Source organism: Microcaecilia unicolor, chromosome 11, assembly GCF_901765095.1.
Source record: "Microcaecilia unicolor chromosome 11, aMicUni1.1, whole genome shotgun sequence".
NCBI lineage: Eukaryota > Metazoa > Chordata > Amphibia > Gymnophiona > Siphonopidae > Microcaecilia > Microcaecilia unicolor.
In genome coordinates this window covers 153,606,752-153,626,260 of record NC_044041.1, presented here as the reverse complement: position 1 = coordinate 153,626,260, position 19,509 = coordinate 153,606,752, and the positions used below count along the sequence as shown (strand labels likewise).

General features: G+C 50.5%; 1 protein-coding gene across 4 annotated transcripts in view; it reads left to right on the top strand.

Annotated features, from left to right (window-relative positions):
- ERCC2 (ERCC excision repair 2, TFIIH core complex helicase subunit) overlaps positions 1–19,509 on the top strand; it is a 455,444-nt gene that overhangs the window by 165,204 nt on the left and 270,731 nt on the right. For all 4 annotated transcript variants that reach the window (XM_030217434.1, XM_030217436.1, XM_030217435.1 and 1 more), the window contains exons 5-7: positions 9,324–9,437; positions 9,577–9,693; positions 17,209–17,325. In XM_030217434.1, the coding sequence (XP_030073294.1) occupies positions 9,324–9,437; positions 9,577–9,693; positions 17,209–17,325 (348 nt within the window). The remainder of the gene's footprint in view (positions 1–9,323; positions 9,438–9,576; positions 9,694–17,208; positions 17,326–19,509) is intronic.

Sequence of the window (19,509 nt, the reverse complement as noted above, 5' to 3'; positions counted from 1 at the left end):
AAATTAACTAACAAATCTTTTAAAAAGAATAGTCTTCAGAAGTTTCCGAAAACTATTGTAACTATTCAAATCCTCTAATTTTAAAGCAAGTGAGTTGCAAATGTTGGGAGCCTGAGACGTCATCAGCTTCTTAAAAAAGCCAAACCTTTTTATGCCCTTAGGAGAAGGAACTGCAAAAGGAGAAGAATAGTATGATGATCTACTTTTCTGAGATCTACAAACTTCACTTGCTCTGTCAAGTAGTTCGGAGAGTGTCCAATTAGAATTTTATACAAAATACATACAAATTTGAATAAAATTCTTGCTTCACTCAACGACCAGTGCAATTGTAAATAGAACTGAGAAATATGATCCTGCTTTCTTAACGAAAAAATTAATCTCACTACTGAAGCACCCAACAGCAGAAGATTGTAATAATTCAGCTTAGATAAAACTAAAGACTGCACCAGCAGCCTAAATTGAGAAATCTCATAAAATCTCCTAATGCGTCTCAATTTCTATAGTATACCAAAAGAACTCTTCATTAGAGATGAAATTTGAAAATCCAATGTTAATGCCTGATCAATATAAACACCTAGTAATTTAATAACTTTTTGTAGGGGACATGAAGTACCTCCGACTACCATTTGGATCTTTATGGGATTAGGTTTATGATCCAGTAATAACTGGTGTATGTTTTTGACTTAGAGAAGACAGTAATGGGGTGGGGTAATTGTAGGGGGTTGCTTTTAGGGGGGTGATAGCGTAATTGTGGAGGAGTAGTTTTCAGGGGTGGGGTAGTTTTGAAGGATGATTGAGGGAATGATGGGGTAGTTAGGGAGAGTGGTTTTGGGAGTGAGGGTAGTTGTGGGAGGATATTTCTGGAGAGTGGAGGCAATTGTGGGAAGATAGCAGTTAGCAAGTGGTTTGAAAGGAGCAAATCTGTTTCACTCTATGTAAATTTCTATCCTTAAGAAGCTGGAAATGCCTCCCTGTAGAAATGCATTGGCCATTGTTTGGGTGGCTTATGTAATTGAAAGCCGAAGTCTGATGTGGCCCATTTTCAAATGTGTGTGTCTTTTCACTGTTTTTTCCCATATATTTGGAACATGTAATCCCTATTCTCCGAGGACAAGCAGGCTGCTTGTTCTCACTGATGGGTGACGTCCATGGCAGCCCCTTCAAGCAGAGATCTTCACTAGCAAAAGCGCTTGCTAGCCCTCGCGCGTACACGCACACTGCGCATGCGTGACCGTCTTCCCGCCCGAACGCACTCGTGTTCGTCAGTCTTCTTTTTTCCATGGCTCAGGATGGCTGTTTTTTTTCGGTCTGTCTGTGCCCTGAGGAGACCTTTCGCCGCGTTCTTCCGTTCGGAAGTCTTGCGATTTTCTTATCCGTCGTGTTTGAGTTTACAAAAAAAAAAAAAAAAGCCTTATTTTCGAGTTTTTTCCCCCGTTAAGTTTCCTTTCGCTTTTGGAAGCGGCCCTTTTGGCCGCCCGTACGGGTTTTTCCCTACTTTTTTGGTGCGCTCACTGATAGGCACGTTTCGTGCCTTCAGTGTCGGGGGGCTGGGCATCGTCCTCAGGCCTGCAATCTCTGTCTTCTGTTGAAGAAGAGAACTCAGGTAGCGAGATTGGCCCAGTGGAACGCCTTGTTCGGGGCCTCGCCCGGTGTATCAATGTCTACAGTATCGAGGTCATCGGCCGGTGCATCGATGTCTGCGGTACCGAAGTCATCGTTGGTACTGATGTCATCGGAGGGTGCCTCTTCTTCAGGAGCGCAGGTGAGGGCTGTCCATTCCCCTGCTGGTGGCGGTGAGCCCTCGAGTAGATCTCCGCCTGTCTCGAGGGCTCCTGCGGTACAGCCCCCCCTGGGATCGACTTTCTTCGGACCCAGCCCTGAGGAGGCGTTTGGATTTGACGTCCTCTTCTTCGGTACCGGGAGGTTCCGGTGACATGCTTCGCGTGAAGGCGAAGAAGCATCGGCACCGGTCACCTTCCAGACGTGGTACCGAGAGCTCTGGGTCGCCGAGGGAATCGGCACCCACTAAGCGTCGATGCCGGGAGGACCGCTCACCCTCCATTCAGGAGGTGTCGATGCGCTCTACTCTGGACAGCCCGGTACAGCCTCCGCGTCCCGGACAGATTCTGAGCTCGTCGCCGGTGTCGGACTCCCTGCCTTCCTCGACAGCCGCTCTGAACGAGAGTCTCCAGGCCATTCTTCCGGGGATCCTGGAGGAGCTGTTGCGCCCTTCTCCTCCGGTACCAGGGGTGCTTGCGCCGCCGGTGCCATTGAGTGAGGCGACAGCTGGCCCCTTGCCCGTGGTGAGGTCTCCAGTGCCGGTACCGCTTGTGGTACCTGCATCGGCTGCCTCCCAGGCAGACTCCCTGACGACATCGATGGAGGGAGCTTCATCGCCGCCGGTACGGGAGTCTTCTTCTCGACGTTCCCATCGTGGCCATGTTTCCATGGAGTCGAGGCGAGCACGGCTTTGGACAGAGGTTCATGAACTCGTGTCCAATACCGATGGTGAGGCCTCGTGGGAGGCAGAGGAAGACATCAGATGTTTCTCTGACGAGGAGTCTGACAGACTTCCTTCTGACCCCACTCCTGAAAGACAGCTTTCTCCTCCCGAGAGCCTAAATTTCGCGGCCTTTGTCTTGGAAATGTCTATGTCCATTCCCTTCCCTGTGGTTACGGAGGATGAGCCAAGGGCTGAAATGTTTGAGCTTTTGGACTATCCTTCGCCACCTAAGGAATCATCCACAGTACCCATGCATCATGTCTTCAAGATGACATTGCTGGCGAACTGGGCGAAGCCGCTAACTAATCCCCATATTCCCAAGAAGATCGAGTCCCAGTATCGGATCCATGGGGACAAAGAGTTGATGCGGACTCAGTTGCCTCACGACTCTGGAGTGGTGGATCTGGCCCTTAAGAAGGTCAAGAGTTCTAGAGAGTATGCTTCGGCGCCCCTGGGCAGAGACTCTAAAACTTTGGATTCTTTTGGGAGGAAGGCCTACCATTCTTCTATGCTCATCTCCAAAATCCAATCCTACCAGCTCTACACGAGCGGAATAATGTGCGGCAGTTGGCGGACTTGGTGGATAAGCTCCCTTCTGAGCAAGCCAAGCCTTTTCAGCAGGTGGTCAGGCAGCTGAAGGCGTGTCGTAAATACCTGGCCAGGGGTGTTTACGATACTTTTGATGCCGTGTCCAGGGCCGCTGCTCAAGGTGTGGTGATGCGCAGACTCTCATGGCTGCGTGCCTCCGACCTGGAGAATAGGCCTCAGCAGCGGATTGCGGATTCTCCTTGACGGGGGGATAATATTTTTGGAGAAAAGGTCAAACAGGTGGTAGAGCAGCTCCACCAGCGGGACACCGCTTTCGACAAATTCTCCCGCCGGACGCCTTCAGCTTCTACCTCAACTGGTAGACGTTTTTATGGGGGAAGGAGGACTGTTCCCTAGTCGAGTAAGCATAGGTACAATCCTCCCTCTTGCCAGCCTGCTGCCCAGGCAAAACCCCAACGCGCTCGTTCCCGTCAACAGCGTGCGACCCAGCAGGCCCCTGTGGCTCCCCAGCAAAAACCAGGGACGGGCTTTTGACTGGCTCCAGTAGAGCATAGCTGAAATCAAAGTGTCCGTGCCGGACGATCTACCGGTCGGGGGGAGGTTAAAAGTTTTTCACCAAAGGTGGCCTCTCATAACCTCCGACCAGTGGGTTCTTCAAATAGTCCGGTTCAGATATTCCCTCAATTTGATCACAAAGCCTCCAAATTGCCCGCCGGGAGCTCAGTCCTACAGCTTCCAGCACAAGCAGGTACTTGCAGAGGAACTCTTCGCCCTTCTTAGCGCCAATGCAGTCGAGCCCGTGCCACCGGGGCAAGAAGGGCTGGGATTCTATTCCAGGTACTTCCTTGTGGAAAAGAAAACAGAGGGGATGTGTCCCATCCTAGACCTAAGGGCCCTGAACAGCTATCTGGTCCAAGAAAAGTTCAGGATGCTCTCCCTGGGCACCCTTCTTCCCATGATTCAGGCGAACGATTGGCTATGCTCTCTGGACTTAAAGGATGCTTACACTCGCATCCCGATACTGCCAGCTCACAGACAGTATCTTCGATTCCGCCTGGGAACACGGCATTTTCAGTACTGTGTGCTACCCTTTGGTCTCGCCTCTGCGCCTAGGGTATTTACCAAATGCCTGGCTGTCATAGCGGCGTCTCTAGGCAGACTGGGAGTGCACGTGTTCCCTTATCTCGACGATTGGCTGGTGAAGAACACCTCTGAGGCAGGAGCTCTACAGTCCATGCAGATGACTATTCGACTCCTGGAGCTGCTAGGGTTTGTGATAAATTATCCAAAGTCCCATCTTCTTCCGGTTCAGAAACTCGAATTCAAAGGAGTTCTGCTGAACTCTCAGTCGGCTCATGCCTACCTTCCGGAAGCAAGGGCCGACAATCTTCTGTCTCTCGTTTTCTGGGTACGGACGTCTCATCAGATCACAGCTCGGCAGATGTTGAGATTGCTCGGCCATATGGCCTCCACAGTGCATGTGACTCCCATGGCTCGCCTTCACATGAGATCAGCTCAATGGACCCTAGCTTCCCAGTAGTTTCAGGCTACTGGGGATCTAGAGGATGTAGTCCGGCTGTCTACAAGTTTTCTTCAATCCCTGCATTGGTGGACAATTCGGTCCAATCTGACTCTGGGACGTCCCTTCCAAATTTCTCAGCCACAAAAAGTGCTGACCATGGATGCGTCTCTCCTAGGGTGGGGCGCTCATGTCGATGGGCTTCACACCCAAGGGAGTTGGTCCCTCCAGGAACAAGGTCTACAGATCAATCTCCTGGAGTTGCGAGCGGTCTGGAACGCTCTAAAGGCTTTCAAGGATCGGCTGTCCAAACAAATTATTCAAATTCAGACAGACAATCAGGTTGCCATGTATTACATCAACAAGCAGGGGGGCACCGGATCTCGCCCTCTGTGTCAGGAGGCCGTCAGAACGTGGCATTGGGCTCGCCGGTATGTCATGTTTCTTCAGGCCACATATCTGGCAGGCATAAACAACAGTCTGGCCGACAGGTTGAGCAGGATTATGCAACCTCACGAGTGGTCGCTCAATTCCAGAGTGGTACGCCAGATCTTCCAAGCGTGGGGCACCCCCTTGGTGGATCTTTTTGCTACTCGGGCCAATCACAAAGTCCCTCAGTTCTGTTCCAGACTTCAGGCCCACGGCAGACTAGCGTCGGATGCTTTTCTCCTGCATTGGGGAGAGGGCCTCCTGTATGCTTATCCTCCCATACCTTTGGTGGGGAAGACTTTGTTGAAACTCAAGCAAGATCGAGGCACCGTGATCCTGATTGCTCCTTTTTGGCCGCATCAGATCTGGTTCCCTCTCCTTCTGGAGTTGTCCTCCGAAGAACCATGGAGATTGGAGTGTTTTCTGACCCTCATTACTCAGAACGAGGGGGTGTTTCTGCATCCCAACCTCCAGTCCCTGGCTCTCACTGCTTGGATGTTGAGAGCGTAGATTTTGCCTCCTTGGGTCTCTCAGAGGGTGTCTTCCGAGTCTTGCTTGCTTTCAGGAAAGGTTCCACTAAAACAAGTTACTTCTTTCTATGGCAGAGGTTTGCCGTCTGGTGTGACAGCAAGGCCCTAGATCCTCGTTTGCGTCCTACACAGACCCTGCTTGAATACCTTCTGCACTTGTTGGAGTCTGGTCTTAAAACCAACTCTGTAAGGGTTCATCTTAGTGCTATTAGTGCATACCATTACCGTGTGGAAGGTAAGCCGATTTCTGGACAGCCTTTAGTTGTTAGATTCATGAGAGGCTTGCTTTTGTCAAAGCCCCCCATCAAACCTCCTACAGTGTCATGGGATCTCAATGTCGTTCTCACCCAGCTGATGAAACCTCCGTTTGAGCCACTGGATTCCTGCCATCTGAAGTACTTGACCTGGAAGGTCATTTTCTTGGTGGCATTTACTTCAGCACGCAGGGTCAGTGAGCTTCAAGCCTTGGTAGCTCATGCTCCTTATACCAAATTTCATCATAACAGAGTAATCCTCCACACTCAGCCTAAGTTCTTGCCGAAGGTGGTGTCGGAGTTCCATCTGAACCAGTCTATTGTCTTGCCAACATTCTTTCCCCGTCCGCATACCCGCCCTGCTGAATGTCAACTGCACACATTGGACTGCAAGCGAGCATTGGCCTTCTATCTGGAGCGGACACAGCCCCACAGACAGTCCGCCCAAATGTTTGTTTCCTTTGATCCCAACAGAAGGGGAGTGGCTGTCGGGAAACGCACCATCTCAAATTGGCTAGCAGATTGCATCTCCTTCGCTTACGCCCAAGCTGGGCTGACTCTTGAGGGTCATGTCACGGCTCATAGTGTCAGAGCCATGGCAGCGTCAGTGGCACACTTGAAGTCAGTCACTATCGAAGAGATTTGCAAGGCTGCGAAGTGGTCATCTGTCCACACATTCACATCTCATTACTGCCTTCAGCAGGATACCCGACGCGACAGTCGGTTCGGGCAGTCGGTGCTACAGAATCTGTTCGGGGTTTAGAATCCAATTCCACCCCCCTAGGCCCATTTTTATTCTGTTCCAGGCTGCACTCTCAGTTAGTTGGTTAAGTTTAGGTCAATCTCAGTTATGTCCTCGCCATTGCGAGGCCCAGTTGACCAATGTTTATTGTTTTGAGTAAGCCTGGGGGCTAGGGATACCCCATCAGTGAGAACAAGCAGCCTGCTTGTCCTCGGAGAAAGCAAAAGCTACATACCTGTAGAAGGTATTCTCTGAGGACAACAGGCTGATTGTTTTCACCAACCCCCCCCCCCCCCCCGCCTCCCCTTTGGAGTTGTGTCTTTCCATGTCTTTGTCTTTGCTATGTACTGGACTGACGAACAGGAGTGCGTTCGGGTGGGAAGACAGTCGCGCATGCGCAGTATGCGTGCGCACGCGAGGGCTAGCAAGCGCTTTTGCTAGTGAAGATCTCCGATTGAAGGGGCTGCCGTGGACGTCACCCATCAGTGAGAACAATCAGCCTGCTGTCCTCGGAGAATACCTTCTACAGGTATGTAGCTTTCGCTTTCTGAAGGGTCGTCTTTGGCTCCCAGGAGATACTAGATGTAGATCCGAAGGTAATAGAGCTGTACCGAATAGCATATTTTACTATTCGGCTGAATGCAAATAATGAAAAATATTATTTGGCTGAATACCGAATATTTATAATGGGCATTGAGCTTTAACATAAATAATAAAAGAAGCAATGTGAAATCAGAGGTCAAGTGTTTATTTCAGTAGGATTTAGCACATTAAAGCCCCGGATTATTTGTATTTGAATTTACATCGCTGTTCGGCTGAATATGAATAATGTCTTCAGGGTTTAATCGAATATGAATATTTGGTACAGCCATAGCAATATTACTAACCTTTAAGGTGCTACTTGATACAGCCTTGGGTATTTGTCAGAGTGCTTAGTGATTGGTGTATGTTAAAGATCTATTTGCTCTGCACGGAATAATTTTGCTGTTTATACCGGCTGTAGATGTAACTAGATTGACAGCAACTAGATATAAGGTGTTCTCTGTTGGGTGCCAATACACTGTAACTCTGTGTCAGAGAAAGTTCATGAGAAAGAAGGTGTTTTGAAATGTAAAAAACATGATTATTGTACCAAATTTGTCAGTATGTGTGTTTTTGTGTGGAATTGGACTGGCATGTAGCTGTTGAGATATAGGGAAGGTGGAGGGAAGTTTTCACTCTGTGTTACTTTTCAAGTAGATTATGTTTTAATGTATTTGTAAGTCACTTTAAAAAAAAAAGAAGAAACAAATTATAAATGCAAATTACAGCTGAAACAGATTGGGGTGTGGAGTAAGGTGGATCTGTCACCTATAACCAGGTTGGAACAGATTTTTGTTCAGGGGGGGCGGCTGGATGCTTTCCTGTGGGGCTCTACTCCAGAAGTTAACTACAAGAAGATGTCACTAAATCCTTTTGTTTCTCATTTACTCACGCTTTGGGGAATACTTAAGAAGAGGTCACGTGGAACCCAGAATAGATCTACTTATGCTTGGATTATCCAGGAACCCAGGTTTCCAGGAGGGAGGCAATGCAGGGTGTTTTCCACATGGTTCCAAAAGGGATTGATTCGTTTTGGGGATTTCCTGGACAATGGTTCAATCAAAAATGTTGAAGATCTCAGAAGGGAATATGACCTGTCTGAGATGGACATGTATGCATACCTTCAGGTGAAAGATTATATTGTAAAAGAGAAGGGGATGAAAGACGGCCCTATTAAAAGTGAAAAGTTTGAAAACTTGTGGGGGACATAGACCTGAGGGGGAAAGGGATTACTAAACTTTATGATTTCATTAGGGGACGAGACTTTGAAAAATTATCGTTTATGCATGCTTGGGAACGGGACCTAGATACTGAACTCACAGAAGCTGACTGGCGGAAAATATGTATGGAAGTTAAGAGAGCCTCCATATGTGTTCTTATCAAAGAAAATGCATATAAGATACTGAGTAGATGGTATTATACGCCAGATAAAGTAAAGGCAATGATTCCAAGTGCCTCAGACACCTGTTGGAGATGTGAGAAGGGGAAGGGAACCTATTTTCATATATGGTGGGAATGCCCAGTTCTGCAGGTGTTCTGGAAAGACGTAACAAACTCATTAACCAAGGCGTTGGGTATTTTGTTTCCTAGTGAACCAAAGTGGTGTCTCTTGGGTTGGGGAAATAGAGGGGGGAAGAAGTGGCAATGTAGAATTAAGTGTATGGGTTTGGCTGCAGCAACAACAATAGTGGCATTAACATGGAAACAAACAAGGGGACCCACAGGGAAAGAATGGGTAGAGAAACTTAGGATGGTAGCTGCTATGGAAAAGATGACAGATAGACGCAAGGGGCGCTTCAATCCCAATGCAGAGGAATGGATACATCTGGAGATTATTTTGGTCGGGGAAATTTAATGAAGAGGGTTGGATAAACCAAAGAATAAAAAGGGGGTGGGGGGGAAGAAGTGGAGGGGGGAGAGGGGGGAATGGGAAGAGGGTGGGGGGATGGGAGGCGGGTGGCAGGAGGAAGGGGAGAAAAATGGTTTGTGGAAAATGTTTGAATATTTGTAATTTGGAATGTTGTGGGAGTCTGAGGCTCCAGACTGTTGTTAAACTGATTGACTAATAAAAAGTGTATAAATTAAAAAAAAAATAAATGCAAATTAATAATATTCTGTTTCAGTATATATGTGTGTGTGTGTGTGTGTGCATTAAGACTGTACTCTAAGCCACTGCTCTGATATCTGAACTGAAATATATCTCATTTCTTGCAAGGTGATTGAGGAACTTCGGAAGCTGCTGGAATTTTATGAGAAGGAGATGGGAGAGAAGTTGCATTTCTTGGGTCTGGCCTTAAGCTCCAGGAAAAACCTCTGTATTCACCCTGAGGTGAGCATGAAGTAATAGTGGGATGCGAGAAATGTAGGTGGTTGTAGAGGAGAGAGTTTAACCTTGACACGCACAAACATGCACACCGCCATTGTGTTGCTATTACTTCATCAATTATCACAAGTTTGTTTTGACATAGGTGAGCAGTCTGCGCTTTGGGAAGGAGGTGGATGGGAAGTGCCACAGTCTTACAGCATCATACGTCAGGGCCCAGCAACTCCAGGATCATGGTGTGCAGATCTGCTGCTTCTTTGAGGTGTGCGCATTATACACTCCCATGGTTTTCTTCCCTTTTAGATGTGTATGGAATGAATGGCAAGTGTGCTGTGCATTTGGTTCTTGAGTCAGCCCTGTTTGTTGCACAGCACTTTCATTTCAATGTTCAGAAACATTAACTGTGAATGGGCTAGTTGCCTTGTGGCACATGAGATTAACTACTGGCCATCCATTTGACCTTTCAAATACTTTAGAGTGTAGGTTCCTAAAGGGCCAATGGCATAAGAACATAAGAGTAGCCATATTGGGTCAGACCAGTGGTCCATCAAGCCCAGTATCCTGTTTTCCAAACAGTGGCCAAGCCAGGTCACAAGTACTTGGCAGAAACCCAATTAGCAGCAACATTACATACTACTAATCCCTGTGCAAGCAGTTGATTCCCCATGTCTGTCTCAATAGCAGACTATGGACTTTTCCTCCAGGAATTTGTCCAAACCTTTTTTAAACCCAGATATACTAACCACTGTTACTACATCCTCCGGCAAAGAGTTCCAGAGCTTAACTATTCGTTGAGTGAAAAAATATTTCCTCCTATTTGTTTTAAAAGTATTTCCATGTAACTTTCTCGAGTGTCCCCTAGTCTTTGTAAATCTTGTCTCTCAAAATCATCAGTATCATATGATTTCCTCTTAGCTCACATCTCACCTGCAACATTGCTTTAGTCCTCCAAGGGCAAGCCTTATATCCTCTTCTCAAACTAATCTCTCTCATAGGTGCTACTGTATCCAAGGCCAAACTTAAAGGGGAAAGGGAATAGGACTTGATATACTGCCTTTCTGTGGTCTTTGCAACTACATTCAAAGTGGTTTACATAGTATATACAGGTACTTATTTGTACCTGAGGCAATAGAGGTTTAAGTGATTTGCCCAGAGTCAAAAGGAGCTGCAGTGGGAATCGAACCCAGTCCGCTGCACTAACCACTAGGCTACTCCTCCACTTTTGTACTACGGTGGTTTCCCTGTGTCCTGTCCAGGTTAAATTCTTAGACACAGTTCTTCTTGCTGCAGCTAGGAGCAACTGGAAACTAGTTGATGATTGCAAAATCAGGAAAGGAATATCTGGTGCTACCCAACAGTGCAGCTTAGCTGTTGCTACCCAACAGTGCAGCTTAGCTGTTGCTTCATGTGGCACCTTCATCTCTAGTGTTGTCAGTGCCTTGGTTCGATGAATGTCCTGGGATATGGGGGAGGGATAGGTGGATCTTCAATCAAAATGACTTTCACACCGATTTTCAAGGTGGCACTACCATATAGCTCCAGCTGCCAAGCTCTGTTGTAGCGTGTGTTCTCCGAGGATAAGCAGGCTGCTTGTTCTCACTGATGGGTGACGTCCACGGCAGCCCCCTCCAACCGGAAACTTCACTAGCAAAGGCTTTTGCTAGTCCTCGCGCGCCGATGCGCACCGCGCATGCGTGGCCGTCTTCCCGCCCGAACCGGCTCGTGTTCGTCAGTCTTCTTTTGTCCGCGCTCAGGATGGTCGTGTTTTACTGCCGTTTCGTGCCCCTCAAGTTGACCCTCGCGCGTCTTCGCGATTTTCGCTAAAAAAAAAAAAAAAAAGACCGATCGGTCTTTACCCTTTTCCCGTATTTCCAGCTTTTTCCCGAGTAAGTTTCCTTTCGCTTTCGGGACCGGCCTTTTTGGCCTCGATTCGGGTTTTTCTCCCTTCTTTTTGGTGCCCTTCGTCATCATCGCGAATTTTGATTTCGCCGGCGTGATTTTTCCGCCCATGTCATTGAAGTCTTCCAGCGGCTTCAGGAAGTGCACCCAGTGCGCCCAGGTAATCTCGCTCACTGATAGGCACGCTTCGTGTCTTCAGTGTCTGGGGGCTGGGCACCGTCCGCAGGCCTGCAGTCTTTGTGCTCTTTTAAAAAAGAGGACTCAGGTAGCGAGATTGGCCCAGTGGAATGTGTTGTTCTCGGGCTCTTCGACGACAACAGCACGGGCATCAAGTGCATCGACGTCGACAGCATCGAAGTCTTCGACCTCGGCATCGACTGCATTGAGGTCCCTACCTTCGGCATCGTCGGTACCGAGGTATCGAAAGGCTGCGTCGACGTCGGTGGTACCGGGACCTCCGCTGTTGCTGATGTCGTCGGACGGTGGTGCTTTGTCTGGAGTGCAGGTGAGGGCTGTCCATTCCCCTGCTGGTGGCGGAGCCTTCGGGTGGATCTCCCCTTGCCCTGAGGCTCCTGCAGTACAGCCCCCCCCCCCCCCCCCCCCCCCGAGATCAACCTTCTTCGGCCTCGGCCCTGAGGAAGCGACGGCTGGATTCTACGTCCTCCTCGTCGGTACCGGGAAGCTCCGGTGACATGCTTCGCTTGAAGAAGTCTAAGAAGCATCGTCACCGGTCTCCTTCCCGTCTCGGTACCGAGAGCTCTGGGTCGCCGAGGCAGTCGGCACCCAGTAGGCATCGGCACCAGGAGGACCACTCACCCTCTGTTCAGGAGGTGTTGATGCGCTCCCCCTTGGACAGCCCGGAACAGCCTCTGACAGCGACGCCTGCATCGGCTTCTCAGTCTTTCTCCACAGCCGCTCTGCACGAGAGTCTCCGGGCCGTTCTTCCAGAGATTCTGGGAGAGCTGTTGCGCCCTTCCCCTCCGGTACCGGGGGTGCTTGTGCCACTGGTACCGTCGAGTGAGGCGCCGGCTGGCCCCTTGCGGTACCGGCTACGGCCGCCTCCCAAGCGGACTCCCCGACGACGTCGGCGGAGGGAGCTTCGCCGATGCTGGCGAGGGAGTCCACCTCTCGACGCTCCTACCGTAGCCGTGTTTCCACGGAGTCGAGTCGGGCACGGCTTCAGACGCAGGTTCGTGAATTTGTGTCTGACACCGATGGTTAGGCCTCGTGGGAGGAGGAGGAGGACATCAGATATTTCTCTGACGAGGAGTCTGATGACCTTCCTTCTGATCCCACTCCCTCCCCTGAAAGGCAGCTTTCTCCTCCCGAGAGTCTGTCTTTCGCGGCCTTTGTCTGGGAGATGTCTACGGCCATCCCCTTCCTGGTGGTTGTGGAGGATGAACCCAGGGCTGAAATGTTTGAGCTCTTGTACTATCCTCCACCTAAGGAAGCGTCCATAGTACCCATGCATCATGTCCTAAAAAAGACATTGCTGGCGAACTGGACCAAGCCACTAACTAATCCCCACATTCCCAAGAAGATCGAATCCCAGTATCGGATCCATGGGGACCCAGAGCTGATGCGCACTCAGTTGCCTCATGACTCTGGTGTGGTGGATCTGGCCCTAAAGAAGGCTAAGAGTTCTAGAGAGCATGCTTCGGCGCCCCCAGGCAAAGACTCCAGAACCTTAGACTCCTTTGGGAGGAAGGCCTATCATTCCTCTATGCTCGTGGCCAAGATTCAGTCCTACCAGCTCTACAGGAGCATCCATATGCGGAACAATGTGCGGAAGTTGGCGGGCTTGGTGGACAAGCTCCCTCCTGAGCAAGCCAAGCCATTTCAGGAGGTGGTCAGGCAGCTGAAGGCGTGCAGAAAATTCCTGGCCAGAGGGGTATATGATACCTTTGATGTTGCGTCCAGGGCCGCTGCTCAAGGTGTGGTGATGCGCAGACTCTCATGGCTGCGTGCCTCTGACCTGGAGAATAGGATCCAGCAGCGGATTGCGGACTCCCCTTGCCGAGCGGACAACATTTTTGGAGAAAAAGTCGAACAGGTGGTAGAACAGCTCCACCAGCGGGATAACGCTTTCGACAAATTCTCCTGCCGGCAGCCTTCAGCATCTACCTCCACAGGTAGACGTTTTTATGGGGGAAGGAGGACTGTTCCCTACTTTTCTGGTAAGCGTAGGTACAATCCTCCCTCTCGACAGCCTGCGGCCCAGGCTAAGCCCCAGCGCGCTCGCTCTCGTCAGCAGCGTGCGCCTCAGCAAGGCCCCTCGGCTCCCCAGCAAAAGCAGGGGGCGAGCTTTTGACTGGCTCCAGCAGAGCATAGCCAACATCAACGTGTCCATGCCGGGCAATCTGCCGGTCGGGGGGAGGTTGAAAGTTTTTCACCAAAGGTGGCCTCTTGTAACCTCCGACCGTTGGGTTCTTCAAATAGCCCGGCAAGGATACACCCTCAATTTGGCATCAAAGCCTCCAAATTGCCCACCGGGAGCTCAGTCCTACAGCTTCCAGCACAAGCAGGTACTTGCAGAGGAACTCTCCGCCCTTCTCAGCGCCAATGCGGTCAAGCCCGTGCCATCCGGGCAAGAAGGGCTGGGATTCTATTCCAGGTACTTCCTTGTGGAAAAGAAAACAGGGGGGATGCATCCCATCCTAGACCTAAGGGCCCTGAACAAATATCTGGTCAAAGAAAAGTTCAGGATGCTTTCCCTGGGCACCCTTCTTCCCATGATTCAGGAAAACGATTGGCTATGCTCTCTGGACGTGAAGGACGCCTACACGCACATCCCGATATTGCCAGCTCACAGGCAGTATCTGCGATTTCAGCTGGGCACACGTCACTTCCAGTACTGTGTGCTACCCTTTGGGCTCGCCTCTGCGCCCAGGGTGTTCACGAAGTGTCTAGCTGTAGTAGCAGCAGCGCTTCGCAGGCTGGGAGTGCATGTGTTCCCTTATCTCGATGATTGGCTGGTGAAGAACACATCCGAGGCAGGAGCTCTACAGTCCATGCAGATGACTATTCGACTCCTGGAGCTACTGGGGTTTGTGATAAATTATCCAAAGTCCCATCTTCTCCCAGTACAGAGACTCGAATTCATAGGAGCTCTGCTGGATTCTCGGACGGCTCGTGCCTATCTTCGGAGACAAGGGCCAACAATCTGTTGTCCCTCGTCTCCCGGGTACAAGCGTCCCAGCAGATCACAGCTCGGCAGATGTTGAGATTGCTTGGCCACATGGCCTCCACAGTTCATGTAACTCCCATGGCTCGTCTTCACATGCGATCTGCTCAATGGACCCTAGCTTCCCAGTGGTTTCAAGCTGCTGGGGATCTAGAAGACGTGATTCACCTGTCCACGAGTTTTCTCAAATCCCTGTATTGGTGGACGATTTGGTCCAATTTGACTCTGGGACGCCCTTTCCAAATTCCTCAGCCACAAAAAGTGCTGACTACGGATGCGTCTCTCCTGGGGTGGGGAGCTCATGTCGATGGGCTTCACACCCAGGGAAGCTGGTCCCTCCAGGAACGCGATCTGCAGATCAATCTCCTGGAGTTACGAGCGGTCTGGAACGCTCTGAAGGCTTTCAGAGATCTGCTGTCCCACCAAATTATCCAAATTCAGACAGACAACCAGGTTGCCATGTATTACATCAACAAGCAGGGGGGCACCGGATCTCGCCCCCTGTGTCAGGAGGCCGTCAGCATGTGGCTGTGGGCTCGCCGTTATGGCATGTTGCTCCATGCCACATATCTGGCAGCCGTAAACAACAGTCTGGTCGACAGGTTGAGCAGGATTATGCAACCTCATGAGTGGTCGCTCAATTCCCGAGTAGTGCGCCAGATCTTCCAGGTGTGGGGCACCCCCATGGTAGATCTCTTTGCATCTCGAGCCAACCACAAGGTCCCTCAGTTCTGTTCCAGACTTCAGGCCAACGGCATACTGGTATCGGATGCCTTCCTCCTGGATTGGGGGGACGGCCTGCTGTATGCTTATCCTCCCATACCTCTGGTGGGGAAGACTTTGTTGAAACTCAAGCAAGACTGAGGCACCATGATCCTCATTGCTCCTTTTTGGCCGCGTCAGATCTGGTTCCCTCTTCTTCTGGAGTTGTCCTCCGAAGAACCGTGGAGATTGGAGTGTTTTCTGACCCTTATCACACAGAACGAAGGGGCGCTTCTGCATCCCAACCTCCAGTCTCTGGCTCTCACGGCCTGGATGTTGAGAGCGTAGACTTTGCCTCTTTGGGTCTGTCGGAGGGTGTCTCTCGTGTCTTGCTAAGAGGAGTTACTTCTTTTTATGGAGGAGGTTTGCCGTCTGGTGTGACAGCAAGGCCTTAGATCCTCGCTCCTGTCCTACACAGACCCTGCTTGAATACCTTCTGCACTTGTCTGAGTCTGGTCTCAAGACCAACTCTGTAAGGGTTCACCTTAGCGCAATCAATGCATACCATTACCGTGTGGAAGGTAAGCCGATCTCGGGACAGCCTTTAGTTGTTCGCTTCATGAGAGGTTTGCTTTTGTCAAGCCTCCTACAGTGTCATGGGATCTCAATGTCGTTCTCACCCAGCTGATGAAACCTCCTTTTGAGCCACTGAATTCATGCCATCTGAAGTACTTGACCTGGAAGGTCATTTTCTTGGTGGCAGTAACTTCAGCTCGTAGAGTCAGTAAGCTTCAAACCCTAGTAGCTCATGCTCCTTATACCAAATTTCATCATAATAGAGTAGTCCTCCGCACTCACCCTAAGTTCTTGCCAAAGGTGGTGTCGGAGTTCCATCTGAACCAGTCAATTGTCTTGCCAACATTCTTTCCCCGTCCTCATTCCTGCCCTGCTGAACGTCAGCTGCACACATTGGATAGATAGCCTTCTATCTGGAGCGGACACAGCCCAACAGACAGTCCGCCCAAATGTTTGTTTCTTTTGATCCCAACAGGAGGGGAGTGGCTGTGGGGAAACGCACCATATCCAATTGGCTAGCAGATTGCATTTCCTTCACTTACGCCCAGATTGGGCTGGCTCTTGAGGGTCATGTCACGGCTCACAATGTTAGAGCCATGGCAGCGTCAGTGGCCCACTTGAAGTCAGCCACTATTGAAGAGATCTGCAAAGCTGCGACGTGGTCATTTGTCCACACATTCACATCTCATTACTGCCTGCAGCAGGATACCCGACGTGACAGTCGGTTCGGGCAGTCAGTGCTTCAGAATCTGTTCGGGGTTTAGAATCCAACTCCACCCCCCTAGGCCCATGTTTATTCTGTTCCAGGCTACACTCTCAGTTAGTTGGATAAATTGTTAGGTCAATCTCAGTTATGTCCTCGCCGTTGCGAGGCCCAATTGACCATGTTTGTTGTTTTGAGTGAGCCTGGGGGCTAGGGATAACCCATCAGTGAGAACAAGCAGTCTGCTTGTCCTCGGAGAAAGCGAATGCTACATACCTGTAGAAGGTATTCTCCGAGGACAGCAGGCTGATTGTTCTCACATACCCGCCCGCCTCCCCTTTGGAGTTGTGTCTTCCCTTGTCTTTGTCTTGCTACATATGGGACTGACGAACACGAGCCGGTTCGGGCGGGAAGACGGCCGCGCATGTGCGGTGCGCATCAGCGCGCGAGGACTAGCAAAGGCCTTTGCTAGTGAAGTTTCCGGTTGGAGGGGGCTGCCGTGGACGTCACCCATCAGTGAGAACAATCAGCCTGCTGTCCTCGGAGAATACCTTCTACAGGTATGTAGCATTCGCTTTATATGGTGCCACTGCTGCTCACAGTACTGTGGTGATACTGTCTGGAAGGGTCTTTTTGCCAGTGTCTGTAATACAGAAATCAGATCTCCTTTGTCTTGATGCTGATTGTTTGTCTCTTGATGTTATTGTTAACAGGAGTTTGATGCTCATGGTCGGCAGGTGCCCATCCCATCCGGAGTCTATAATCTTGATGATCTGAAGGCATATGGTCGACAGAAGGGCTGGTGTCCTTATTTCCTCGCCAGATACTCAGTATGGTGCCTCCAGATAACCATGAGCCAAGAATTGAGTGGGCAGAGCTGGGAGGGTTTTGTCCAAAAGAGAATAGGCTGGGAATAGAGAATAATCTTTGTATAGGACACATGAAGGGGGAATGTTGATGTAGATATGGTGACAATAGACTGAGGAGCAACATTAGGACATATTTCTTCACAGAAAGAGTGGCGAGTGAAAAGGTGGTGACCAGAGCCAGAAGGTTGCTAGGCTGCATAGAGAGAGACAAAAGCAGTAGAAGAAAGGAGGTGTTAATGCCCCTGTACAGGTCATTGGTGAGGCTCCACTTGGATTATTGTGGTCATGTTTGAAGGCTGTATCTTGCTACGGACATACAGATTTGATGCAGTTCAGAGGAAGGTGACAAAACTGATACGGGGTTTGTGCCAAAAGACACATGAGAAGAGACTTGGAAGACCTGAACATGTGAACCCTAGAAGAAAGAAGGGACAGGGGAGATACAGGTTTATTTTGGATTTGCTGACACCTTTTTCAGTAGTAGGCATTAATAGACACACAGCTCTCTTAAAATGGGGAAACGATAGAACTAGAGGACATGAATTGGTTGCAGGGTGGTAGACTTAGAAGTAACATCAGGAAATACTTTTTCACAGAGAAGGGTGGTGGATGCCTGAATATCCTCCAGGGGGCGGTGATAGGGACAAAAGCAGTGACTGAATTCAAACAGTGTAGGATACACACAGGATTTCTATATAGATAGAGGATGGAATCAAAGCAAAACGTAAATGATCCTCACGCTTTAAACAGGGTATAGAGGCAGTACCTGCATGGTGCAGCAGGTACAGCTCTGGCCGCCTGGTTGGGCATGCTGGATGGGCCATACAAGTCTTCATGTGCTGTCATTTACTATCTACTATAATAAAACTCACCCTCAACGTTCTGAAGACAACGTTCTGAAGTCACTCAGTCACTCCCTGAAGGGTTCGTGGATTCATGGTGGTGAAGCCACTTCACAGACCCGTGCCCCGCCCTCGCGTCAAACGTCATGATGACGAGGGCGGAAAACAGTAAACTAAAGGAAGGGATCGCAGCCAAGCAGGTGGAGGAGTAGGGAAACACACGGAGCGTGTTTCCCTACTCCTCCCCCTGCGTAGGAAACGCACGCTACCAACCTCCCGACCCACACGCTGAAAAAAACTGGAGGGAAACCACCTCCAAAGCTCCGGTCCAAATGACTCCGGAGACCCACTGTTCGAGGTCCAACACCCACCCCCCAAGCCAACCAACAAAGCTCTGCAGTAGAAGCCCCGCCCACAGAATGCTGGACCTCCAACACCCCCCCCCCGCGCCGCCCCCCCAAAGCTGCAGTTCAAAAGAAGCCCCGACACAGAATGCAGGAGGTGCAACACCCCCCCCCCCCAAGCCACCCACCGTCGCGTAGTTTTGCTGGTGGGGGACCCAAAATCCCGCCAGCAGAAGTCCTGTGTTGTCTGCTAAGTCTCACTCCAGCGATCTTCGGCGTTGCTAGCCTGTGCAGGGCAGGGTTCTGTGCGTCTGATGTCCTGCACGTGCAGGACTTCAGACGCACAGAAGCCCTGCCTGCACAGGCTAGCAACGCCGAAGATCGCTGGAGTGAGACTTAGCAGACAACACAGGACTTCTGCTGGCGGGATTTTGGGTCCCCCACCAGCAAAACTACGCGACGGTGGGTGCGATGGAGACGGTGGGTGGGATGGCGGCAGGCGAGTGCATCACGATGGGTGGGATGGGGGGGTGGGGGGTGCATCGCGTGGAGGAGGCGCGTCCTTCGTTCTTCTTCAAAGCAGGATCCCCCCCCACAAAACTGAACTATACAACACACTCACTCACTCACTCACTCACTCATCTGGCAGCACCACACACCCCTCTTCTTCAAAGCTGAAACCCCCAACACACACCCCCCCCCCCACACACCCCTCCAACACACACACACACTCTCTCTCTCACTCTCATCTGGCAGCGCTTCCTGAACCCCCCTCCCCCCCCACACACACTCTCTCTGTCTCATCTGCCAGCGCTTCCTGAAACCCCGTACACACACACACAGACACTCTCTCTCATCTGGCAGCGCTTCCTGAAACCCCTGCCCCCCCCCCCCCCCCACACACACTCACTTATCTGGCAGACGTTCCTGAACCCCCCCCCCACACACACACACTTACT